The sequence below is a fragment of the Somniosus microcephalus genome, chromosome 20 (genome assembly GCF_052327205.1).
Source record: "Somniosus microcephalus isolate GS21.2 chromosome 20, FLI_Smic_1.0, whole genome shotgun sequence".
Classification (NCBI taxonomy): domain Eukaryota; kingdom Metazoa; phylum Chordata; class Chondrichthyes; order Squaliformes; family Somniosidae; genus Somniosus; species Somniosus microcephalus.
The window spans coordinates 59,748,196-59,774,914 of record NC_141006.1 but is presented as its reverse complement, the minus strand read 5'-3'; the positions used below and the strand labels follow the sequence as shown (position 1 = coordinate 59,774,914).

At 45.3% G+C, this 26,719-nt stretch overlaps 1 protein-coding gene across 1 annotated transcript in view; it reads right to left on the bottom strand.

The window, feature by feature from the left end:
* Nucleotides 1-25,980, bottom strand: part of LOC147103323 (transcription elongation factor A protein 3-like) — a 41,166-nt gene extending 15,186 nt beyond the window's left edge. Inside the window, exons 1-10 of the mRNA XM_085963190.1 lie at nt 25,962-25,980; nt 25,411-25,490; nt 24,310-24,372; nt 18,722-18,827; nt 14,590-14,722; nt 12,508-12,594; nt 10,073-10,165; nt 6,432-6,509; nt 4,317-4,397; nt 6-202 (exon numbers count right to left, since the gene is read on the bottom strand). Coding sequence (XP_085819316.1) covers nt 6-202; nt 4,317-4,397; nt 6,432-6,509; nt 10,073-10,165; nt 12,508-12,594; nt 14,590-14,722; nt 18,722-18,827; nt 24,310-24,372; nt 25,411-25,490; nt 25,962-25,965 — 922 coding nt within the window. The 5' untranslated portion in view covers nt 25,966-25,980. The remainder of the gene's footprint in view (nt 1-5; nt 203-4,316; nt 4,398-6,431; nt 6,510-10,072; nt 10,166-12,507; nt 12,595-14,589; nt 14,723-18,721; nt 18,828-24,309; nt 24,373-25,410; nt 25,491-25,961) is intronic.
* Between the last annotated feature and the right edge of the window lie 739 nt (nt 25,981-26,719).

The following is a 26,719-nucleotide window of genomic DNA, read 5'->3' as shown; positions in this document are numbered from 1 at the left end:
AAAACTGTCAACAAACAAAACCAATTGAACATGTGGAAAAAGCATCTTACCATCAGTCTTCAAAGCTGCTATTAATATCTCTATGCATTTGTCACGGATGGACTGCCCAGTTGACAGGTAAGGAGGGAGAATGGTTGGTGAGGAGAAAGTAGGGCTGGCTGGGGTGGAAGGTGATTCCATCTTTCCTTTACTGCCACCTCCACTGTTAAAACAGGAACCACACGTCAGGAGAGCAAATCTCTGAAAATTCAACTTTAACCATCTACAAGATGCACAGCAGCACCTCCCAAACCTGCGACCTCCTCCACCTAGAAGGACAAGGGCAGCAGGCGCATGGGAACACCACCACCTCCCAGTTCCCCTCCAAGTCACACACCATCCTGACTTAGAAGTATATCGCCGATCCTTCATCGTCGCTGGGTCAAATCCTGGAACTCCCTACCTAACAGCACTGTGGGAGTACCTTCACCACACGGACTGAAGCGGTTCAAGGCGGCGGCTCACCACCACTTTCACAAGGGCAAATGGGGATGGGCAATAAATGCTGGCCTTGCCAGCGACGCCCACATCCATAAACAAATTTTTAAAAAGATGCAATCTAGATAAAAACCCAAAGGATCCCAAAAAGCCTTCATCCTACACATACCCTGTTGATAGTGAAGTCCAAAGGGGCATGAACCCAAAGGCGCCTGTAAATTATCAAGCACACCAGCACCTTCCATCAGCTTGATTTAACCAACCACTTACGAGAAAACTTGTTGCCAACAATTATGAGGCCATCTCTCCTTAGATGTGACATGATCACCAGAGGCTTTCAAGACTACTCTGCTAGCCCATTGGGTCACCTAAGCTAGACAAAGCTTCCCTTCGCCAGTGCTTTTCAACAGGCTGGAATTAAATAAAAGAACTTGCTAGGTAATTGCCAAGTGTGAGCAGGAATCACATTGCAGTCATCTTGTGTAGGGTCACATGTGCCGAATCGTGTGTCAGCCAATGGTGGTGATTTCTTTCAGGAGATCTGACTTTAATCAGAAGCGAATGCCATGGGAGCTTGCACTGTGTTATTGCATTGTTACTAACTGCATCAGTTTTATTATTCTAAATTTCAAACTGGGAGCCTAGCCACATGCTTTAGAACTGATTCCAGAGTTGGGAGAACACACAGCAAGGTTGGTCAGGAAATAAGAATACAAGAACACAAGAAATAGGAGGAGTCGTCGGCCATACGGCCCCTCGAGCCTGCTCCGCCATTCAATATGATCATGGCTGATCTTCGACCTCAACTCCACTTTCCCGCCCTATCCTCAAATCCCACCCGCTAAGTGCCCACATTTGCGTGGGCAGCACTCTGTGCAAGTGCCATTCTCTACCAGCTTCCGAGAGTGGAATCAACCCCTTATGACTACGACAAGAAAATGCCAGAGGTTTACTTATTGCTATGGAGACAAAAAGGGACCTCCAACAAGGAAAATACTAACTTGCCAAAGGCTCATGTAGATTGGGGCCATGGTCTAAAATTAGCCAAATCTTTGCTTCAAAGCAATAAAACCAGTGGGTTTTACGTTCAAATCTACTTTCCACATCAGGGACCATTCATTAGGTGTTGGCTGTGATACAGTGGGAAAGGATATTAGGGAGTGCGATTAGCTGAGCTTAGAGCGTCATTTGTAAAGGGTGTCCTCCAGCCAGCCCCTTCTTCCAGTCTTCTGGTGCCGCAAGCATTGCATAAAGCAAGCGACCTTAAAAGAGGCGGAATTATAAAAAATACATTGTGCAAATGATGCCTTGTCCAACCAATAGCTACCATATTGTTCATCTCCATCCATCAATGTTCTTGGTCTCACTACTACAGGAAACTTTTTTTTAATCCGGCACCGACGGGACCAACGTGGTGCCGGTTCATCAAAAATTCCAGATCACCAAGCGCTATAGTAAAAGATACGAGAGCTGAGAGCACCGTATAAAGCAACAAACCCTGTTGCTTAGCAACAGGTTCAGAACAATGGTCACAAGTTACAAGCGTCTCTGTAGCTTAGCAACAGCTGCAGCCACACCCTTGCACAGCAACAGATGGAGGAAGGCAAGTAATATGAAGTATGAACCTACTCCTGAATTTTGCCGGTTAACCAAGATTTCCGGTTATTTAGGTGCCGGTAAATCGAAAGTTTCCTGTACTTTGCTTTCAAATGAAACTTCCATGTCTCATCCATTGCTAATGCTATCTAAAAGAACATAGGAACTGGAGGAGGCCATTCCGTCCCTCGAGCCTGCTCTGCTATTCAATTAGATCATGGCTGATCTGTAATCGATAAGGAAGTGTGGTTTCTTCTTTCATACAAACACATTTCAGGATTTTTTGACCATTTTTTCCACAAAGGAATTAGGAAATAAAAAGACTTAGAGCTGGATTTTCATTCAGAAGTCAGGAAGGAGGCGGGACTACAACTTTCGGGTTTTAGTCCCGCCTCCATCGAGATGCGGCCAATCCACGCGATTTTCCCTTGATTGACCTTGTTGAGCCCGCCCAGCGGCCCAATTAAGGGCCACCCAGCAACAGGTGACGTCACAGACTGAAATTTCATCTGTCAAGACTTGTTGACAGATGAAATATCAGTGTTTCACAGCTGTTTGAAGCTGTCAAACACTGGCAGTCTTACTTCTAACCTGAGTCCTTCTACGCAGACTCAGTTAGAAATCTCGCCGGCACTGAAAGCTGAAGGCTGTCACTTTTGACAGCTCGCGGCCATTCTGCTTTCTGTGCTGGCTGAATGATGGACTCCCGAAGCCTAGAGGAAGAAAGGCTGTAAAGGTAAGTACAGGTAATTTAAACTTCTTTACACACTTTAGACACACCAAACACACTTACTTTTGCACTCATGCACCCATCACTCACCTGAACACCGACATCTCGACCCCTCCAAGTCCTTCAACCTGACGGCCCGCCTCCTCTAACTTGGCGTGGTTTTGGAGCCGTCGGGAATCCCACACGACACCCTTCAAAATAGGGATTAAGCTAAAAACTGCCTGTTAACAGGCAGTTAATTGGCACTAATCCCTTCCCGCCTCGGGTAGGCGGGTCCCAGTGCGGGGTGGGTACCCGCCTCCTTTGAAACTTACGTGGAGGCGGGTTTTGGGCGGGATGGTGTCGGGACACCCGAATTCGGGATTTTTGCCCCCCGCACGCCTAAAAGACCGCCTCACAGCACACTGAAAATCGACCCCTTACTTTTAAATGATGGTTTCTAAAGCAAATTATATTCACACAAGTTTTTTTTTCGTGCGGGGGTAAAGTGCTATGATGAAAGGTGGTTAATATGGTAATGAACCAGATACTGAATTGGTTTTCCCAAAGACTGTAAATAATAAGCAATGTCAGTCTGTCTTGGTAATCAGTAAACACTTCACATCCAATATATTGGGAAGCCTCTAGCCCTGGGTGCTTGGCAGGGGTGATCTAACAGGCCTTCACTTCTGGCTGTGAACACAGGTTGATAAAAAAAAAAGAGACCCTTGAGTATTTCCTTGAGTATAGAAGATTATATGTGGTCTAATAAAGGTGTATAAGATGAATAAAAGGATTTGATAGAGTAGAGAAAGGAAAACTGTATTCTCTGGTGGGAGAGTCTAGAACAAGGGGGCATAACCTTAAAATTAGAGCTAGGCCAATCCGGGGTGATGTCAGGAAGCACTTCTTCACACAAAGGGCAGTAGAAATCTGGAATTCTCTGGCCCCAAAAAGGTGTTGAAGTACAGATCAGCCATGATCTAATAGAATGGTGGAACAGGCTCAAGGGGCTGACTGGCCTACTGATGTTCTTATATTCCTATGAGACACAGGCAGTCAGTCAGCATTTGTAAAACATAAAAGGTGCAAGGGCAGTCTACAGCCAGGCTCAGAAGGGAAAGGCAAGACAGCAGTTAGGAATTATTTTGTTCAAGTCAAGCAAGATGACCCACTGGTGTGGGGAAGGGTAGCAAGTTTATTATTTTGTATTATTACATGAAGACAAGTACTGACTGAACTAAGCAAGTTTGATCATAACTGCTGCTCACTACATCCCAAGTACTTTGAAACCAAGATCCACTACACAGTCTCCCATTCTAACTCATTCTTTCCCAGAACCTAAAAATTGGAGATTTCCTTACCTCTCTCGGTCTTCCCATTTTGAGGCAGTCAAAACTCAAGCTTTATATCACCCACCATTAATTTCTGATTCACTTCACGTTGTATTTTATTTTCCAACCTTCCTGTTGTCCTACATTATGGCCCAAGACTTGGTTTGTGAATTTAAAAAGATATAGAGCAAGTATCTAACCTTTCTTCTTTCATATTATCTGCTGAAGTTCTTCGAGCTAGTGAGGCAACTATTGGGGATTTGTTGTTGAATGAATCTCTCCTACAACACAGAAAAAAAATTAAGGGTTTAGGATATTTAATTTGACCCAGTCAACGGAGTTATATCTGTACCACAAGATGCCAGGGATGCAAAACTACAATTATGACAAGCGACTCGAGATAACAGGACACTTTCCACTGGAGTGGGGAGGGGGAAAAGGTGAAAAGGAGATTTAATAGATTGATTTTTTAATTAATTAAATAAATAAACAATTAGGGGGAACTATTTCCTCGTGGTTAGGGAGTCAGGAACTAGGGGTTATCCATTCAAAACTGTCACTAAGAGCGAGTAGAGCGTTAGGAGAAGTTTCTTTATACAGACGGTTGTTGGAGCATGGAATACTTTGCTATAGGGAATGGTTGAGGCAGGGACCACTGCATCTTTTAATGGAAAGCTAAATGCATATTTGAAACAGAAGATGATGCAGGGGTATGGAGAGAGAGTGGGAGGGTGGGATTTCATAGGACTTTACAGCACAGAAGGAGGCCATTCGGCCCATGGTGCCTGTGCCGGCTCTTTGAAAGAGCGATCCAATTAGTCCCACTCCCCCGCTCTTTCCCCATAGCCCTGAAAGTTTTTCCCCTTCAAGTATTTATCCAATTCCCTTTTGAAAGTTATTATTGAATCTGCTTCCACCACCCTGTCGTCAGGCAGTTGCATAAAAAAGTCTCCTCATCTCACCTCCTGACTATTTTGCCAATTGCCTAAATCTGTGACCTCTGGTTACCGAACCTTCTGCCAGTGGAAACAGTTTCTCCTTATTTACTCTATCAAAACCCTTCATGATTTTGAACGCCTCTATTAAATCTCCCCTTAACCATCTCTGCTCCAAGGAGAACAACCCCAGCTTCTCCCGTCTCGCTACATAACTGAAGTCCCTCATTCCCTGGTACCATTCTGGTAAATCTCGTCTGCATTTGTTTTGGATTGTTCGGGCCCGGAGACAGCACAGAAACAATGCACCTCTTTCTGTGCTATAAACATTTATGGTTCTAAGAAGGAATAAATTGAATAGACTTCCACTTAAAAAATTTACAGCTGGTTGGCAACAGAAGTTATGTACTGACCAAGATACAATCTTTGCCATTCACCAAGACATCTTTTAGCAAACAACATTTCTTACATTAACCTAGAATTACCTAATAATATTCAAGCTATGCCTGTGTTCACTAGTTCAAGTCTGGCAGTTGGCAATAATATGCAACAAGTAGGGACAGGCGAGTACTGGAATTTACATGCTGTGGTCTTGTCTGGAAATGTATTTTATTCATTGCCCAGTGGTATGTGTCTGGCTCCAGTACCATTAAAGTCTGTGTAAAACAGTACATGAGTTGGTTTGTGACCTTGTGGCTGTGTCTTTGGTCCCACTGTTCTCAGTACTAAGATGGTACTGATAGGTTTTGTTGACTGCAGGCTCTCTGACGAGAGGGAAGAGGTCCTTGTGGAACACAGTGCATCAGGGAAAGACCAAGTACCTGTTTTCTCTTCTGGTATAATGGAAATGAATGGGAACTAGCCTCCCGGACTGACTGATGGGAACAATGTTGTGTTCTTTGGTACTACCCCTTAAGGTCAGGTAGCTCCAGAATGTGGTTTCTGGTCTGCACTGAGACAGCTCATCTTAGCCGGGATATAGCTAGGGAGCAACACCTACTGAACGGACCGGGGAGGTTGGGGGGGGGGGGGGGGGGGGGGGGAGGTGTTTGGGGAAGGATCAGCCAGCGATCCTGCTCCTGATTGCCAGGGACCACAGCTGCATAATATGGTGTGGACAACAGATAAAGACAGGTCTGAACTCTGCAGTGGTGCTTTCCACAATCGTTTAACCGTCTGACACTCACTGCCTCGGATAAGGCATGAAAAATGGTCATTTGAATGAGGTACTACAAGAAGGCAGCATCAGTGAGACTACACTAGGAAGAGTCAACACCTGCAGGAGAGGAGTGAAGAAATTTGAAGTGTGAAAATAAGCTTGTTTATGATGGATTCGGTCTCTATTTCTATTCTGCTCACAGGATGCAACAAGACAGTTACCTTTCATCTTTCTTATGTGTTGAAGGTTTTCTTGATAGATCCAAGGTGATTGATGATGATTTGCTGAATGAATCTCTCCTGTGATGGAAAAGAATTGTGTTTTAGGCCTTTTCAGTGTTAATCATTCCTCCTGTTCAGGAATTTGATGTTATCACTCATATCATGTTATCACTGTAATATTCACTGCTTTTCAGAAAGTAATCATGAAACACTCACTGCCTCTCATTCACCTCATTCATGTGAATTGTGAATATTAACATCAGTGTTCATTAGTCACAGTGAAGCTCAATGAACTTTGAAAAGTGCCACAGAGAGCCTGCAAACTTGATAACAATGTTCATTTTATCAAAGTAATCATTATGGAAGTGCCAATGTCTATGATCTACTGAATTTTTACCACCACCTGGGATTTTTTTTTGTGTTTTATACTCAAAAGTCCTTAATATCATTGTCTGATGATATTGTGCAAATGGGACCACATTTCTGAAGTCACTGAACAGATTATGATCTCCTCGTCTTCCTCCTTTAATGCTTCTTTCTTTGATTCAACCATTGCCAAATTTTCAAAACTAGTCATTTCAATGGTTTGATCAGTCATGATCTAATTGAATGGCAGAACAGGCTCGAAGGGCTGAATGGCCTCCTCCTGTTCCTATGTTAACGAAGTTGTGTTCTTTGGTACTACCCCTTAAGGCCAGGTAGCTCCAGGATGTGGTTTCTGGTCTGCACGGAGATAGCTCATCTTAACTGGGATATAGCTAGGGTGCAACACCTACTGAAGGGTCGGGGCGGGGGGGGGCGGCTGATGGCTCCTTGTTGAGGGGGTCTGATGCATGGCCTGATGTGGAATGGTGCCATACAGGCCAGAAGAGTTCCAGTTTAATTTAGAATTTGTTTATTTCAGCCAGGCTTGAGCTAGGGGCACAGCTGGTAATGTAATTCTCTTGTGCATATCCCACTTCCTTCCCCTGACCAGTGTCGGCCGTACCTTCAGCCGCCTAGGCCCCAAGCTCTGGAATTCCCTTCCTAAACCTCTCTACCTCTCTCTCCTCCTTTAAGACGCTCCTTAAAACCTACCTCTTTGACCAAGCTTTTGGTCACCTGTCCTAATATCTCCTTCTTTGGCTCAGTGACAATTGTCTGATTACACTCCCGTGAAGCGTTTTGGGACATTTCACTACGTTTAAAGGTGCTATATAAATCCAAGTTGTTGTTGTTGTATGCGAGGCACTTTTAAGATGGTTCTGAGATCCCTGCTAAGATGTTATATAAATGGACATCTCACTTTCTTTCTCAGAAGTGTTTGGCTAGGAATCAAGAGATCACTGTCCAGTGACTCCTGATGACAGTTCAAATGAGAGCAAGATCAGTTTTGCCTCGAATGTCCCCCATAAACACTATGGGGGCGATTTCGCCAATGGGGATGCGTTGGAGGTGGGACTGCTGCTTGCAGGGTCGATGTCCCGCCTCCATCGATTTGTGGCCAACCCACGCTATTTTCCCTTGATTGACCTTGTTAAGCCCGACCAATACAGAGAACGTCAGCGTATGACGTTTCATGAATTGTCATCGTTTGACAGCTCTGTGAAGCTGTCAAACACACACATTCTCTGTAGCTTGATGAGTTCTTGAATTCAAGACTCATCAAACCTCTTTCTTTAGCAGAAATTAGATGGTTGTTGCACTGGAGAATGCAACAGCCATCTGTCATCTCTGCCGCGGAGGTGCGAGACTCTCCGCGTACCCAACTCTTGAAGCCTGCAGGAAGAAACAAAGTTAAGTAAACTTTTTCTAATACTTTCTACTTACTTCACATACTCACCTCTCCACATTTGCACCCATCACTTACCTTCACTGCGCATTTTGCACCCCGCAGACCCACTACTCGCCTCGGTGACCCTGGCAGGGTTCGGAGCCTTCGGGAAGCCTGCACTTGTGTGGGCAAAATGGGATAATCCTCCTATATACCTGTTAACAGGCAGTTAAGTGGCTGTAATCCCCTTCCCGCCTCCAAGGAGACGGGACCCGGCGTGGGTCAGCTACCCGCCTCCTGGCAAGATGGCACGGAGGCAGGTTGGGCACCCGCCCCCCCCAAATTCTGCCATTTTCCCGGCAGTCCCGCCTCCATACCCACCTCCCAAGGACTGGCAAGATCGCGCCCTCACTGTCTAAGCTCACATGTAAAGAGCAGCCAGAGGGGTCAGCAGTACCCGTGGAACCCTACTAAAATATAAGTTGGTGCCATCAGGATAGATGGGGGTTGGAAGCAGAGGGAAATGGCTGCTTGTACATGCAAAGCACCAACAAATCCTGAAAACGAGTCATTAAACTAATGCGCAGAATTTTTTTATGCAGATGTTAACAGTTTGGTTTTCTATTTACACATACAGACCATATGCTGGGAGAAGCAGAACTAGTTAGCATCAAGATGTGTCAGCAACAAAACATTCATGAAAGTAAGGAGACTGAACATAAGAAATAGGAGCAGGAGTAGGCCAATCGGCCCCTCGAGCCTGCTCCACCATTCAATAAGATCATGGCTGATCTGATCCTAACCTCAAATCTTCTATCACTCTACATCCACCCGAACCCATGTGATCTCCCGGGAGAGGCGAAAAACCAGATAAAGACCCAATGGCCAATTTGGGAGAAAAAAATCTGGGAAATTCCTCTCTGACCCATCTAGGCGATCGAAATTCTTCCAGATCACTCTGTCCCTATATTTTCTACAGTACTTACCTTCTGTAAAGGTGATCTCCACCCCAGCCAGGAACAGGAATAAAACCATCTCCTGAAATCTAACAGAATTAGAACACAGTAGGAGCAGAACAAGGCTACACGGCCCCTGGGCCCACTCCACTACCCACAGGGCCATGACCATTCCGAACCCAGACTCATGTCCAATTTCCTGCCCGCTCCCCGTAACCCTTAATTCCCTTTACTTCTAGGAAACTATCTATTTCTGTTTTAAATTTATTTAATGATGTAGCTTCCACAGCTTTCTGGGGCAGCAAATTCCACAAACCTACCACCCTCTGAGTGAAGAAGTTTCTCCTCATCTCAGTTTTGAATGAGCAGCCCCTTATTTTAAGATTATGCCCCCTAGTTCTAGTTTCACCCATCATTGGGAACATCCTCACCGCATCCACCCGATCAAGCCCCTTCACAATCTTATATGTTTCAATAAGATCGCCTCTCATTCTTTGGAATAATGAATTGCCACAATCCTTGAATAAAGCCAAGCAACAGACCGTCACTTTCATTTAAATGGAGAACACATCACAGAAAGACTATACCTCAGCAATATTGCAGGGAATAAAACTTTTTAATTGCCCACAACTTCAATTAGTTTTTATATATATATACATTTTTTTAAATGCCTTCAGTTTTCAATAGTTTAAAAGCATACCTTCATCATGAAAAAATAGCTTTTGACAAACTTTGTTTTCCCTGCACTGGGGAAGAATAAAAGCCGTGCATCACTGTCATCTCTATGGAGGTCATGCATAATTGAAGTCATGGTGCGTTTTAACAAGATTTGCATCATTGTGCTATTCCTTCATTAAAAAAAAAGTAGAGGTTTGCCAAATAATTCTTCAAGGGGACTCTGCCCCTTTAATAAAGCAACGAGCTTGTCCTACCTCTCCTCTTTGTCTGTGGAGTTCTTTCTGGGCGCAGGTGAAAGAGTCATTGGTGACAGAGTCATTGGTGACATAGAGCTTGAGGAGTCTCTCCTGCAAAGCATCAGAACCATTTCATAACAAAACTCTCAAGGAGTACAAATAAGGCTGCAGTTATACTGCCACTTGTGCATCATTCTTTACCCTTCAGAGCAACAGACAAGCAATGGTATAACTCCAGAATTGATCTTATTTTTCCGGTATTGCTCCGAAAGACCAGGTAAGTGGCAAGATGTAGATGGCCTCCACTTCCACAGCTCAGCAACAAGGTACTTGCAAACATTATCCATTTTGGATACCCAGAGCTCCCGAATGTTCAGCAAATTTTATTTCTTGCATTTTGACTTTTACTCGCGTCGCCTGCTTTTGCTACGAGCCTGCTCCAAGTCAGAGACTTTCTTTGGAATCTGAGGACAGTATAACTCCAATCTATGCAACTGCTGCACATGTATTTAGGAAATAGCTAGATACTGTAACGGGGAGATGGGAGGATGTGCCTTCTGGAGAGGCAAATTCAAATGGGCTAAAAGGCCTTCTTCATCCGAACCAACCATGATCCTGTGGTTAAAGAGTAATTTACTCCAATGGGTCAATTATAAAAAAAATTCTTCTCAGTCAAAAACTGCAGTTAAATGGCAGTCTGCGGGCTTACTGGCCAATTAAGGGAAAGCCGGTACCGGACAGATGATTTATCCAATTCCCTTTTGAAGGTTACTATTGAATTTGCTTCCACCGCCCTTTCAGGCAGCGCATTCCAAATCACAACAACTCACTGTCTGGAAAAAACGCTTCCTCATGTCACCTCTGGTTCTTTTGCCAATCACCTTAAATCTGTGCCCTCTGGATACCGACCCTTCCGCCAGTGGAAACAGTTTCTCCTTATTTACTCTATCAAAACCCTTCAGGATTCTGAACACCTCTTTTCAAAACTTCTCTTAACCTTCTCTGCTCTAAAGGAGAACAATCCCAGCTTCTCCAGTCTCTCCACATAACTGAAGTCCCTCATCCCTGGTACCATTCTAGTAAATCTCCTCTGCATCCTCTCCAAGGCCTTGACATCCTTCCTAAAGTGCGGTGCCCAGAATTGAACACAATACTCCAGCTGAGGCCTAACCAGTTTTTTATAAAGGTTTAGCATAACTTCCTTGTTTTTGTACTCTCTGCCTCTAATAATAAAGCTTTTTAACAGCCTTCTCAACTTGTCCTGCCACCTTCAAAGATTTGTGTACATATATTCCCAGGTCTCTCTGTTCCTGCATCCCTAAGGATCCCAGATGCTTTTTAACAGCATTCTCAACATCCCCTTTAAAATTATAAAATTTAGTTTATATTGTCTCTCCTCATTCTTCCTACCAAAATAAATCACGTTACACTTCTCTGCATTAAATTTAATCTGCCATGTGTCTGGCCATTTCACCAGCCTGTCTATGACCTCCTGAAGTCTGTTACTATCCTCCTCATTCTTTACTACATTTCCGAGTTTTGTGCCATCTGCAAACTTTGAAATTATGCCAAGTCCAAGTCATTAATATATATCAAAAAGTGCAGTGGTCCTAATACCAATCCCTGGGGAACACCAGCACTGAATACTTCCCTCCAGTCTGAAAAACAACCAGTCACCACAACTCTCTGCTTTCTGTCCCTTAGCCAATTTTGTATCCACACTACCACTGTCCCTTTAATCCCATGGGCTTTAATTTTGCTAATAAGTCGACCATGTAGTACTTTGTCAAACACCTTTTGAAAGTCCATATACACAACATCAACCGCACTACCCTCATCAACCCTTTCCATTACTCCATCAAAAAACTCAATCAAGTTAGTCATGCACGATTTGCGTTTATCAAATCCATGCTGACCCTACAATCTCAGCCAGTAATTAGCCGTTTCTTCAGTGTGCAGGACTCAACCATCCTTTCTGGTAACCACTGCCAGCTGTTGATCACCCTCTGTGTAAATCAACACTTTGCAGAGTTGAAATCAAGTCAACCTCAGATATGTTGAGGGGACATAATCTTTAGAGCCAGGCCATTTAGGAGTGAAACCGGGAAGCACTTTTTATACAAAGGGTAGTAGAAATCTACAAGTCTCTCCCCCAGAAGGCTGTGGATGCTGGGGGGACAATTGAAATTTGCAAGACTGAGATCGATAGATTTTTGATGGGTAAGGATATCAAGGGATATGGAGCTAAGATGCAGATCAGCTATGATCTAACTGAATGGCAAAACAGGATCGAGGGGCTGAATGGCCTACTCCTGTTCTTGTATTTTTAATGCATTAATTCAGAATGTCAACGAGGAGATTAACTATCCCATCAGTGGTCCTAAGATGCCAATTGTACCTGGATGAGGTAACTCAACTGGTACACGGTAAAGGGTTAACAGTCATTATCCCACCTGTGTCGGTCATGTTTTCCATCCGTAGAGTTCTTCCTGGACGTGGGCGAGGCGGTTGGTGAGGACATGGAGCTGAGCGAATCTTGCCTAGAAATCCAAATCAGAATCAAAACTATTGGTGGGAATGCTCCATTCAAATAAACACTCAGCCACGTTACAAAATCAGAGATAAACTGTGAATGTTGGAATTCTGAAATAAAAACCAACACCCCCACTCAAATAACAGAGTGGCAGAAAGTAGGCGGAACCAGGCAGTTACCATGGGTACGATCATGGCACCAACAGTTGCATGGTCATCACATGATCTAGCAGAAGTAGGTAAAGAAGAAAGATTTACATTTCTATAGCACCTTTCATGACCTCAGGACGGCCCAAAGCGCTTTACAGCCAATGAAGTACTTTTGAAGTGTAGTCACTGTTGTAATGTAGGAAACGCAGCAGCCAATTTGCACACAGCAAGCTCCCACAAACAGCAAAGAGATAAAGACCAGGTAATCTGTTTTTAGTGATGTTGAGTGAGGGATAAATATTGGCCCCAGGACATTGGGGAGAACTCCCCTGCTCTTCTTCAAAATAGTGCCATGGGATCTTTTACATCCACCTGAGGGGGCAGACGGGACCTTGATTTAACGTCTCATCCGAAAGAAAGGTACAGGTCACCTCTTTCCCAAGAGGCACCCACTGACACCCAATAGCCAGCAAACTCCCACCTAGGAAGTCACCTAGAAGGAGCAGTAGAATACGTCCAAGGAGATACAACAGGGTTAATTTTCTGATTTCTTGCTACTGCGGGGACCCTTGCCTATAAGAAGCACATTTTGCAAGTTCAGATGCGCACTATGCATTATTTCCCAACCATTAATTTAAATTAGTTCCACATCCAGCTCTCCATTTAGCTACAACTGTTTAGAAACATAGAAGATAGGAGCAGGAGTAGGCCATTCGGCCCTTCGAGCCTGCTCCACCATTCAATGAGATCATGGCTGATCATCCAAATTCAGTACCCTGTCCCTGCCTTCTCCCCATATCCCTTTAGCCTTAAGAAATATATCCAACTCTTTCTTGAATATACTTAATGAACTGGCCTCCACCGCCCTCTGTGGCAGAGAATTCCACAGGTTCCAAATGGGAAATGCAGAGCCAGCAGTATAACTCAACACTGCCAGTTCACATTGCTCTAAATCTGGTACCAGGATCAAACTGGTACAGCAACAACAACCTGCATTTATATAGCACCTTTAATGTAGCAAAACATCTCAAGGCACTTCACAGGGGCGTTATCAAACAAAATTTGACACCGAGCCACATAAGGAGATATTGGGAAAGGGGCTTGGTCAAAGAGATAGGTATTATGGAGCAGGTTTTATGGAGCATCTTAAAGGAGGAGAGGTAGAGAGGTTTAGGGAGGGAATTACGGAGCGTAGAGCCTAGACTGAGATCGCTAGATTTTTGGATACTAAGGGAATCAACGGATATGGGGATAGTGCAGGAAACTGGAGTTGATGTAGATGTTCAGCCATGATCTTATTGAATGGCGGAGCAGGCTCAAGGGGCCGTATGGCCTACTCCTGCTCCTATTTCTTAATGTTCTTATGTAGACAGTTGAAGGTACAACAATTGCATTGAATTAATGTTAAAAGTAGACAGTGCTAGGAAGATTTTTTTTTTTCAGCGCTCCAGCCTGAGGAAAACTTTTTATTTAAGAACATGCAAAAGACATTAGAATCATAGAATCTTACAGCACAGAAGGAGGCCTTTCGGCCTGTCGTGCCTGTGCCGGCTCTTTGAAAGAGCTGTCCAATTTGTCACAATCCCCTGCTCTTTCCCCATAGCCTTGCAAATTAGTTCTCGTCAAGTACATGACCAATTGCCTTTTGAAAGTTCCTACAGAATCGGATTCCACCGCCCTTTCAAGTAGCGCGTTCCGATCATAACAACTCTCTGTGAAAATAATTCTCATTTCCCCTCTAGTTCTTTTTCCAATTATTTTAAATCTATGACCTCTGGTTACCGACCCACTTGCCATTGCTGCTTTCATTAGCTCATTAGAGTACAGTGCAGGATGATGCCCTATTCCCTTACCTCTCCACATATTTCTCTTTTGAATGTTTTCGGGGTGCTAGGGACACTGCTGATATTGCTGATGACTTGTGTTTCTTCTCACCCTCTTTCTCTGCCTGTTTCTCAGTCTTGTGATCAACTGGAATTTCTGAGGCTGAAAAAGAAAAAGCATTTGATACGTTTTGGTTCCTTCTTGGTGTTTACAGTGAGCTTTCAGTAATCAGTACAACCATTTACAGGAAACTTTCGATTAACCGGCCCCTAAATAACCAGAACGCTCTATCCACCGGCAAAATTCAGGAGTCGGTTCAGGTAACTTTTTTTTACTTTTTTTACTCCATTTGTTGCTGTGCAAGGGTGTAGCTGAAGCTGTTGCTAAGCTACAGAGACGCTTGCAACTTGTGCCGATTGTTTTGAAGCTGTTAAGCAACAGGGTTTGTTGCTTTATACAGAGCTCTGAGCTCCGTATCTTTTACTATAGCGTTCGGTTATCCGGAATTGTTGATGAACCGGCACCACGTCGGTCCCGTCTGTGCCGGATACCAGAAAGTTTCCTGTACATTAGTACAGACTAGAGGTCTTCCCTACAATCAGTTGATGAATGTAAAGTTCTTTGTTTATGTACAGGATACAGCAACAGAATTAGGAGGGAGAGGCTTCAGAAACTCATTCAAGAGTCGCCTAGTGGACAGAGCCTGTAACTACATTTGTGACAGTTGACATTGCAAAATGTTGACAGAAAAAAATGTGACCAAAAACCATGACAACAGGAAGCAAAACTTATGGAGAGGAGATGCACAATTACTGAAAGAGTTATAATGTTTTGGAATGATCTGTTCAGGGAGGGGTGTGGAGGCAAAAGCATTAGGGACATTCACAAAACAGCTGGATACATCGGCCGAGATTTTGCTCACCTCGGCAGGTCTGGTGCGGCCCCGCTGTTGGCTCCATCCTGCTGCCTAAAATGAACTTACCTCAATGGGCTCGTTAAGCCCGCCCAGCGCGATTTCCAGCCCAATTAGATGAAGCGGGTCTGGTGACATCATTCATGACGCGTCTTGAGCCGGTTTCCTTAAAGGGACCATGGCCCCCTTACTTTTGATGTTTGTGCTGTCAATGTTCTACAGCATTGAGGTGCTGCACATTGCAGAGGAGGTCACAAGCAGGGATGTCATCAGGAGGACCTGGGTGCAGTGGCGTAAACCTTTCAATGATCTCTAGATCAGGAAACGCGAGTACAAAGCCACACTCACCTTCATTCTGCTGTGCCTCTCATCACATCCCCATCACTCTGCCTTCCCTACCCTACTCCTGCACATCCTTACTCACACCAACTTACCTTGGACCTCCACCCATCCCTCTCTATCTACCTTATCAATTCCCCATCTCACTAGCCACCCCTCACACTCACCCTCATCCTAGTGCAATCATACCAACTAACAACACACAAGGGTAGCCACTTGGGTATTTTATTCAATGTTCATGTAAAGTTTCTGTTAATGTGCTGTCAAACATTGAAACCTTTATTTTCAACACTTTGCATTCTTGGACAGATTTGTGTGCACCTTTGGAAGTGGCTTAGTGAATTGCAGTGAATGGTGAGACATAACGGTACCCCCCGCAATGGTGATGAGTGTGAAAGGAATGGCTTGGTCATTGTAGGGATGCTTTATGGTGTTGGTGTGGGGTGGTGTAGGGATGCTTTATGGTGTTGGTGTGGGGTGGTGCCAACCTGGCGCATCATGTGGCAGCCAGGGTGTACAGCGTCAAGTGATGTAAATCTGGCCATAGTGAGGTCATCCTTGGCCTCCCGGGCAGCAATGTGCTTGGATGCTGATGTCCTGTGTAGCATCAGTTGATTGCGGAGAAGGTTGGTGTTGTTGTTGGTGCTGCTGGTGTTGGGGCGGATCGTGGTCAGATTCTGAGGACCAAGGTGAGACAGTATAAATAGTACCCATGTTGCTGGAATAGATGGCAGGTGAAGTTGAGATGACAGAAGCATTCTGTCAATGGTGAGAGAGGCTATTCCAATTAGGTGACACTGGTTAGAGAGTTTGCTCCAAAAACTTGCAGCCTGCATAAAGCTCAATCTGTGTTCCAAATGGAGTAAGCAACAGCTTCTGCGGTTAGAAAGTGAATAGCTGTGAGGTGGGAGCTTTTATAGTACATTTCAAGTTGTCAACTAATCAGCTGATTCAATGGCCATTCAACTCCCGCCTCGGGTGAAGATATGTGGTCGACGAGCAGCATGGACCCTGTGGGCGAGCAGCTAAAGTTAATAGGGAAGGTTAAAACCATTATTAAGGGTCTGTCAACAAGCCAATAATTGCATTAATTGGGTCGCCCGCCTCTGCGGGTCGGGTCGGATCCGAGATCACAGACACGCCATTGGGAAAGGCGCGTTGCAGCGGGATGACAGCGGGTTCCCGACACGCTGTCAAAAAATGAAATTTCCCACCCGACCCGCCATCGATCCCACCCGCTGACCCACCAGAAAATTCCAGCCAATGGGACAGGAAGAGGCCATTCAGCCCCTCGAGCTTGTCCTGCCATTCAATTCGATCATGGCTGATCTGTATCTCAACTCCATCTACCCACTTTGGTTCCGTAATTCTTACCTAACAAGAATCCATCGATCTCCATTTTGAAATTTTCAATTGACCCCCAGCCTCAACAGCTTTTTTGAGGGGCGGTGGGGGAAGGGAAAAGAGATCCCATTTTCCACTACCCTTTATGTGAAGAAGTGCTTCCTGACATCACTCCGAACTTGAATTTTAATATTTTGCCCCCTTGTTCTGCACTCCCGTCCCCCGCCCCAACCAGAGGAAATAGTTTCTCTCTATCTACCTTATCAACTCCTTTAATAATTTTAAACACCTCCATTAGATCACCCCTTACTCTTCTATAGTCAAGGGAACACAAGCTTAGTCTATGCAACCTGTCCTCATCATTAAACCCTTTTACAATAATGGCAAACAGGAGTAATGAACTTCCAGGGAATGAGGGTATGTTATAAAAGAAAACATGCATCTAATCACATCTCAGAAACATCTGAAAGTACTTTATATACAATAAATTATTTTAATCTGTATTCATTGATTTGTAGGCAAACATGGCAGCCATTTTTCCACACAGCAATGCCATGCAAACAAGAGCAAAATGAATAACCAGTGGATCTATTTTGGTGTTGGTCGAGGGAGGAATGTTGGCCAGGACACGGGGACAGCGGTCTGCATTTCTTCTAATAGTGCCATGGGATCTTCAACATCCACCTGAACTCACGAGATGGGATCTTGGCTTAATGTTTCAAACAATTCAATAATGCCCTCAACCAACACCACTAAAAGCAGATTATCTCGTCCATATCACATTGCTGTTTGCACGCAAAATTGGCTGTCGTGTTTCCTACATTACAATAATGACTACATCTCAAAAGTACTTCATTGGCTATAAAGTGCTTTGGGACATCCTGAGGTTGTACTTTTGAAGTGTAGTCACTGTTGCAATGTAGGAAACACAGCAGCCAATTTGTGCACAGCAAGGTCCCACAAACAGCAATATGATAATAACCAGATAATCTGATTTAGTGAAGTTGGTAGAGGGATAAATATTGGCCAGGACACCAGGGAGAACTCCCCTGCTCTTCTTCGAAAGAGTACGAGATCTTTTACTTCCACCCGAGGGGGCAGATAGAGCATCGATTCAACGCCTCCTCCGAAAGACTGCACCGCCGACAGTGCAGCACTCCCTCAGTACTGCACTGGAGTGTCGGCCTAGATTTTGTGCTCAAGTCCCTGGAGTGGGACTTGAACCCACGACTTCCTGACTCAAGAAGCGAAAGTGCTACCCACTGAGACACGGCTTGGAGAAGCCACCTTCGCGGATCCTCATTACATCCACGCACGTGAGTGATTAGACGCGAGGCTGATGTGCATTACTCTGTACGTTGTTTAGGGTGTTTAAGATTAATGTTTCATCAATAATAAATGAAGTGAATTAGCAAACATATTACTGTCTCTAGTTGTACGAATCTGTGTGATGGGTAAAGGACATTTCCAACATGGATTTGTTGTTGTTTTCAAGGTGAGGCTTATTTTTATACATAAAATACACCTACATTTGGGTGCCTGCACTGAACACAGCTTTGTCTTACCGAGAAGCTTCTTCCAGCTTTTGATGAGGATTTTAGCCAGTGTGATAACTTCCTCATCTGTGCTGTGCTTCCGAATTGCATTTACGGACATACCGATTCTTGTACTCTGGTGGAAGCAAAAAAAGAGGGAGGCTTAACTCAATTCGGAGAACTCCTTGTCTGACACACTGGCGCTGTAGTAAGTAGCAGATGCAATTGCAACAAGTCAGATTAAAATGAAAGATCTACCATGTTCAACAAACCGATTGGATGCAGTCTTGTTCACTGGGGTGGGGTGGGAAATGTGAACAGCACCTCAACATTACCACATGCAAGCTCGGGTTACCAACTCTGGTGGGACATAGTCCAGGAGGTTTCATCACATGACCTCCCACCTCCAACAGTCCCACCCAGCAAAACAGCCTTCTCCCTGCCATCTACAATATTTTTATAACTAATAAATTTAGTGTTAAAAAAAAAATTTTTAAACACAAATTATTTTTAACCCCCCTATGGTTTTTCTCCTTGGGTTTGCTCACAGCCGTGTCCAGGAGATTAATCTTAAATCCTGGAATCTTGGAAGGTTGGCAACCCTAACGCAAGGGTCTCAAAAATACCCCCGGTTCAGTTATACTGCTCGTCATCAATCTGGACACACGAGATGGTCCAGTCCACCCACCTTTATAGGGATTTCTAGTGAAGGAGAAAGAGGCAGTCAAAGAATTCTTGTGACTGCCTGATCTACAGGATCGAGAGTCCATGAGAGAGAGAAGGGGAGGGAGAGAGAGAAGGGGAGGGAGAGAGAGAAGGGGAGGGAGGGGGAGCGAGAGAGAGAGAGAAGGGGAGGGGGGAGAGAGAGAGAATGGGAGGGAATAGAGTGAGAGAATGGGAATGGGAGGGGAGGGGAGGGGAGCGGAGAGAGAGACAGAGAGAGAGAGGAGGGGAGAGTGAATTGCCAGCATGGCCACACCTGAAGGCTATCCACTGATCCCTGCTCAAAGGTCTGCACACACGGATGTTCAGGGGAAGTCACGTTTAGGGTTAACTGCATTACCCCACCCACCCCCCGCCCCCCCCCGTGTTGACTTGCTTCCAGATTCTCGCATTCTTGGCCCACACATGAAGAATCGGCACTTAATTGCTGGAGAGCAGCCATCGCCCGTGGAACCATGCCCAGCGTATGTTGACATCTTCAGGAGCGGAGGGAAGGCAAACAAGTCAAATGAAGAGCCACAGCAAAATGAACATCTTGTGTGAACCCAGGCAAGCAAGTCAGAAGCTAGATCAGAGCAGGAGGCCATCTTGGCAGAGCTCCAAGGGCCCTTGTTCTGCATGCGCACCTTACAGATCAGTGCTACACATCTCTGCATTGATGGTGTGGGTGCAGATTTCATGAGGAGAGAATCATTTCCGTACGGCTGCAGAAGGAATCCTTTCATCCATGGCTTTAGGCTTTGCTGGGCCAAGTCTGTAAAACTTTTGGCTTGCAACATACTGCTCATAATACTAATCTCTGCCAATTCATTTCTGCACTGCATCAACCCTTCATGCTTTGCAGTTGAAAGTTGCTTCGGAGGGGGTGTGGGGTGGTGAAAGAGGGAGAGTTGGAGATGCCGCCATTAAGACCCAAGCCTGGAAAACCATTCCACTTTTTTTGCATCCCATGTCAGCTCGGGTTTTCGAAAGCGAACGCTGGTTAAAGGTTCCTCTGCACTGCCCCAATGGCGACCTTTACCCTCAGCCACAGAAGAGCTGTCCCCGCTGCACCAATTGGGAATCTTTTGTTTCCCACAAGTTATCTCCGTGTGTCGAAGAGATTGCTCACTATGTTAAATTGGGGACAGGTTTCTTTGCTGTAGATTAATGTCCAAACTCATTTCACTTCAGGACTGTTACAGCCAGAAAAAAAAATGTTTATCTCATCGGTTTTTGGTGGAATGGAAAGCTCCACCGCTTCCGAAGTGGGAACTGAACATATGTTAGCGATATGGAGTGGGACCTGGTCCAAGAGCCCAATTTAACTGTTTCCATCTTTATACAGTTGATGTTTTTGAACATTATTATATATTCTATACTTTCGTGCTTCCGCCCCGTACACACTCCCTACCGCCCCTGGCCAAGAAGATTCGCTGATCTCGGCCTATACGCTGTAGAAAATGGAATTGGGGTTTGAAAGAAAAAGACTTACATTTCTATAGCGACTTTCACAACCTCAAAGCGCTTTCCAGACAATGCCGTACTTTTGAAGTGTTGTCACTGTTGCAATGTGGGAAATGCGGCAGCCAATTTGCGCACAGCAAGCTCCCACAAACAGCAATGTGATCATGACCAGATAGTCTGTTTTAGTGAAATAACAACAGAAAATGCTGGAAAAATTCAGCAGGCCAGGCAACAACCGTGAAGAGAGAAACAGAGTTAACGTTTCAGGTCAAAGACCCTTCGTCAGAACTGAGAAAAAAGCAGCAAATGAAACGGAAGAAAAAGCAAGTTTGGGGGCTGGGAAATGGGGGAGGGGATCAAAGAACAAAAGGGAAGGTCAGTGAGAAGTGAAGAGACATTAAGAGATATTCAAGGTGAGACGAGATGGTAACAGGGCAGGTAAAGAGACAAAGGATGGCTCGAGATGAAGTGTGAAATGCGCTGGCAGAGTGAGAGACAGCTGCCATGTGGGAGAGAGGAAAAAAGGAAAAGGCACAAACCAAAAGTGTGGATTAAAAATATATTGGGGAGACCAAACGCAGATTGGGTGACCGCTTTGCGGAACACCTCCGTTCAGTCCGTAAGGGTGGCCCCGAGCTTCCGGTCGCCTGTCATTTTAATTCACCGCTCCATTCCCACTCAGACCTCACTGTACTCGGGCTCTTGCATTGTTCCACTGAGGAAGCTCAGCGTAAACTCGAGGAACAGCACCTCATCTTCCGATTAGGCACTTTACAGCCTTCCGGACTCAATATCAAGTTCAACAATTTCAGATCATAACCTCGGCCTCCATCATATTTTTAATCCACACCTTTGGTTTGTGCCTTTTCCTTTTTTCTCTCTCCCACATGGCAGCTGTCTCTCACTCTGCCAGCGCATTTCACACTTCATCTAGAGCCATCCTTTGTCTCTTTACCTGCCCTGTTACCATCTCGTCTCGCCTTGAATATCTCTTAATGTCTCTTCACCTCACACTGACCTTCCCTTTTGTTCTTTCATCCCCTCCCCCATTTCCCAGCCCCCAAACTTGCTTTTTCATCCATTTCATTTGCTGCTTTTTTCTCAGTTCGGACGAAGGGTTTCGACCTGAAACGTTAACTCTTTCTCTCTCCACGGATGTTGCCTGGCCTGCTGAGTTTTTCCAGCATTTTCTGTTGTTATTTCAGATTTCCAGCATCCGCAGTATTTTGCTATCCGTTTTAGTGACGTTGGCTTAACTTTAATTTATATTGGATATTGTTTATCTAGACTTTAGCAAGGGCTTTTATACAGTGCCACACAGAAGATTGGTCCATGACATAGAAAATTGTTGGGTATAATGATCTTTTCCCTGTTCCTAAAAAATATTATCGAGCTAAAGGAAAGGAAAAAGATTTGCAATTATATAGCGCCTTTTATGACTTCAGGATGTCCCAAAGCGCTTCACAGCCAATTGAGTACTTTTTGAAGTGTAGTCACTGTTGTAACGTATGAAATTCAGCAGCCAAATTGCACACAGCAAGATCCCACAAACAGCAACGTGATAATGACCGGATAATCTGTTTTAGTGATGTTGGTTGAGGGATAAATATTGGCCAGGATACAGGGGGGAAATTCCCTGCTCTTCTTCAAAATAGTGCCATGGGATCTTTTACGTCCACCTGAGAGAGCAGAGCTTATCCGAAAGTCGGCACCTCCGACAGTGCAGCACTGGGAGTGTCCGTCTGGATTTTGCGCTTAAGTCTCTGGAGTGGGGCTTAAACCCACAACCTTCTGACGCGGAGGCGAGAGTGCTACCCACTGAGCCACGGCTGACAGAATTTGTTTGATAAAGGGAACAGATCTTTCATTGGTTAGGATACTTTTTACAATAAATAATATTTTTGGCGGGGGTGGGGGGGAAGGGCTGTGGAACATGTAGCTGTAGCCTGGATGGCCTGCAGGATAGCAGCCCCTGCTGTGGTTTTATCCAAGAGCATTACACCATGGAATGCACCTGTAATTTCCATACATTTCTGAAGTGACCACAATTCAAAATAGTTCATTGGCTGCGAAGCAGTTTGGGGGATTCTGAGGACTTGGAAGGCGCTATATAGAGTTTGTTCTTTAATTAGAACGCCAGAAATACAGCTCAATTGAATCTTGTGTACTGCAAATTAATACAGTTAGTCTTTACCTAGACATCTATTTAAGCCATTGGAGGACTGGAGAATGTTATTAAAACCTCACCACAACCATGCATTTCATACTGCCAGTCTTTGAAGCCTTGCTAAAGTGCATGTGGCAGGCTTGTGCTAAGCGAAGCCCTTTTCCAATATCCATTCATCATCCTTCTGCCTTCAGAAGGTAACTCGACAAGTACATGAGAGAAAAGGGAATAGAAAGATGCGCTGAAAAATTGAGATGAGGTAGATGGAACGGGGGGGGGGGGGGGGGGGGGAAAGAGACTCCTGTGGAGTATAAACACCAGCAGAGAGAGAGAGTGTGAGTGTGAGTGTGTGTGTGTGTCTTCAGTCCATACGCTCGCAGGGAATGGCCTGATCCTGTCTGCACCTGCAGCCCACACCGGATCAGAATCCATAGCCCAGGGCACCAAGACAGCGTCTCCTACTGCCAGCCCAGGAACTGCCACCTCGGAGCTTCCTGGCGTCCGTGTGGCTTGAGTTCCACACTCAACGGGGTCTTTAGTCATTCAGCCGTGAGGAAAGGAGGAGGAGGAGGAGCTGGAGCTACCTATATACCAAGTTATAGAGTACCTTTAACAATGACAACAACTTGCATTTATATAGCGCCTTTAACATAGTAAAATGTCCCAAGGCACTTTACAGGAGCATTATCACACAAAACCCGACACCGAGCCACAGAAGGAGATATTAGGACAGATGACCAAAAACTTGGTCAAAGAGGCAGGTTTTAAGGAGCATCTTCTAAAGGAGGAGCAAGGTGTAGAGAGGCGGAGCGATTTAGGGAGGGAATTCCAGAGCTTAGCGCCTAGGCAGCTGAAGGCACAGCCACCAGTGGTGGAGCGATGAAAATCGGGGATATGCAAGATGCCAGAATTGGAGGAATGCAGAGATCTCGGAGGGTTGTAGGACTGGAGGAGGTTATAGAGATAAGGAGGGAGCAAGGCCATGGAGGGATTTGAAAACAAAGATGAGAATTTTAAAATCGAGGCGTTGCCGAACCGGAAGCCAATGTAAGCCAGTGAGCGCAGGGGGTGATGGGTGAACGGGACTTGGCACGAGTTAGGATACGGGCAGCAGAGTTTTGGGTGAGCTCAGGTTTACGGAGGGTGAGAGGCCGGCCAGGAGATCATTGGAATAGTCGAGTCTGGAGGTAACAAAGACATGGAGGAGGGTTTCAGCAGCAGATGAGCAGAGGAGGAGCAGAGACAGGCGATTGTTATGCAGTTTCAATGTAGTAACTGTTACCTGCAGCAACTTCAGGGTCATCTTCATTCCTCGGAGTTCCTGGAGCAGATCCAGAACGCCTTCCTATTCAGATTAAAACAAGATCAGAACTTTCTTTACTTATAAAACTCAAAAGGCATTATTCCTTCTTTCATGAGCATATTTATTGTTGGCTATCGATGTTGGGAATCTACAATATGCCGGAACGCATGGGGCAAGCACACACGATGGAGGTAGCACGTCGACCTTTGAACTTTCGTCGCTTGTCCTTTTTAAGCTCTACATCCACCTTCGAACAAACCTTCCTCCTCCCCCCTGCTTTCCCACCGTAGTGCAATGAGTTTGGATTTCAATATCATACAGCACAGGAGGCGGCCACTCGGCCCATCGTGCCTGTGCCAGCTCTTGGAAAGAGCGATCCAAATAGTCCTGCACTCCTGTTCTTTCCCCATAGTCTGGCAAATGTTTCCTTTCCATGTATATATCCAGTCTTGGAGGAGATGAGGGGGGGGGGGGGAGGAGAGCTAAGGATTGGGGGGGGGGGGGTGGAGAAGGAGGGGGGGTGGAGAAGGAGGAGGAGGGGGTGGAGGAGAGCTGAAGAGGAGGGGGGAAGGAGGAGAGATGAGGAAGGGGAGGAGAGCTGAGGAGTTTGGGTGGGAAAGAGAATGACATCCAGATCTAATAATATCCCTGCAGGGTCACAAGGAGGCTTTCGACATTCAGCAGGCTGCAGAGGTACTCTCAGTTTCGTTTACGTTTTTAAAAAAAAATGCAAGCCCCGATTGTGGCGTTTTGCCTTAAACCTCTGGGAGTAACTCGCCAGACGGCACGGGGAGATCCCATTACCGCGTAACCTTGGAGACTGGGGTTAAAGCCAGACCACCTGCTCGACAAATCGATTCAGCGGCAGCAAAAAATTGTGCAGACTCCAAAGTCTCGACCGTGTCCAGAAAGTTGGTCCTGGGCGCTCAAAGTGACTTTGAGACTTTAACAGAAGTGCTAACCTGTTGGGCTGGTTGCCAAAGGCACTGAAGTAACTGCAGAGACTCACTCGCACTCAAACTTAGCAATTTCATGTCAATTCCACACTGCCGCCTTCCTCCTACATTTAATCAACCTCACCATATTCTTCCTCGATACCATTTTATCCAGCTTTTTTGCAACGCTGACGAGGTTTTCCTCTCTTCCCATGGCGTCCTCTCCTGCATAAATCCGTAAAATGCACGACAAAATTAATTTGCAATAAATAAATGTGAAAAAACTAAAAAAAACATTTAAAAAAAATTCTCCCGAGTTAATGGCGAGCTCCCGGACAGAAAGAGGCGTGCCTTATCATTCGGCGTAGTGAAAGGTCCCCTGGCGTAAAAAAAAGATGGTGTCAAACTTCAACATAACAGACAGTGCCCAGAATAACTAGTGAAGGATTAAACCAGGGACATTGAAAGAGGAAATCCCTCGGCGCTTAGCTTTTATAAAATGCTTTTTTTTTGGTGTTCTGAGGAAAAAAAATACTTTGAGGACTGTAAAACTCAAATAAGAGTTGGCAAATTTAATTCAGAAAGGTATTTGCATACCAGGAAATAAGGTTTAAAGGGACACTCAACAACAACTTGCATTTATATAGAGCGGCCCAGTAATTCCGTTCCAAACGTGAGTACGGTCGGGGTACTCACGCATCTGGCCGGAGGAAATGCCGGTTTTCAGCACGCACAGTGCATGCGGGGGAAAACCGGCATTTCCTGTCCTCTGAACGAAGGGGTTCAGAGGCACAGGGCGTGTGACTGCACAGGCAGCGCATGCGCAGTGAACTTCGTCGATTTCATTCATGGATTCAGTGAGGTTAAGTCCTTACAACTTACACATGAAAAAAGCATGTGTAAAGTTGCACCAGAGGCTGCGGAGGAAGATATATTTTATCGTGGCCCTTAGTGTTAGGGGGGATTAAATACGTGGGGTTACGGGGATAAGGCTTGGGTGGGATGGTTGTTAGTGTAGGGGAGCACGGTGGCATAGTGGTTAGCACTGTTGCCTCACAGCGCCAGGGACCCGGGTTCAAATCCGGCCTCGGGTGACTGTGGAGTTTGCACATTCTCCCCGTGTTTGTGTGGGTTTCCTCCGGGTGCTCCGGTTTCCTCCCACGGTCCAAAGATGTGCGGGTTAGGTTGATTGGCCATGATAAAAAAAAAATTGGCCCTTAGTGTTAGGGGGGATTAAATACACGGGGTTACGGGGATAGGGCTTGGGTGGGATGGCTGTCGGTGTAGGGACCAGGTGCTAGGGTTTGGATGATCAGCCATGAGCTCATTGAATGGCGGAGAAGGGCCGAATGGCCTGCTCCTATCTTCTATGTTTCTGAAAGGCAATATTTTTGTTTGGGAAAGGGAGGAAAGTTATTTTAAGAAATGATGAGGTAAGTTTTAAAGTTTAATTT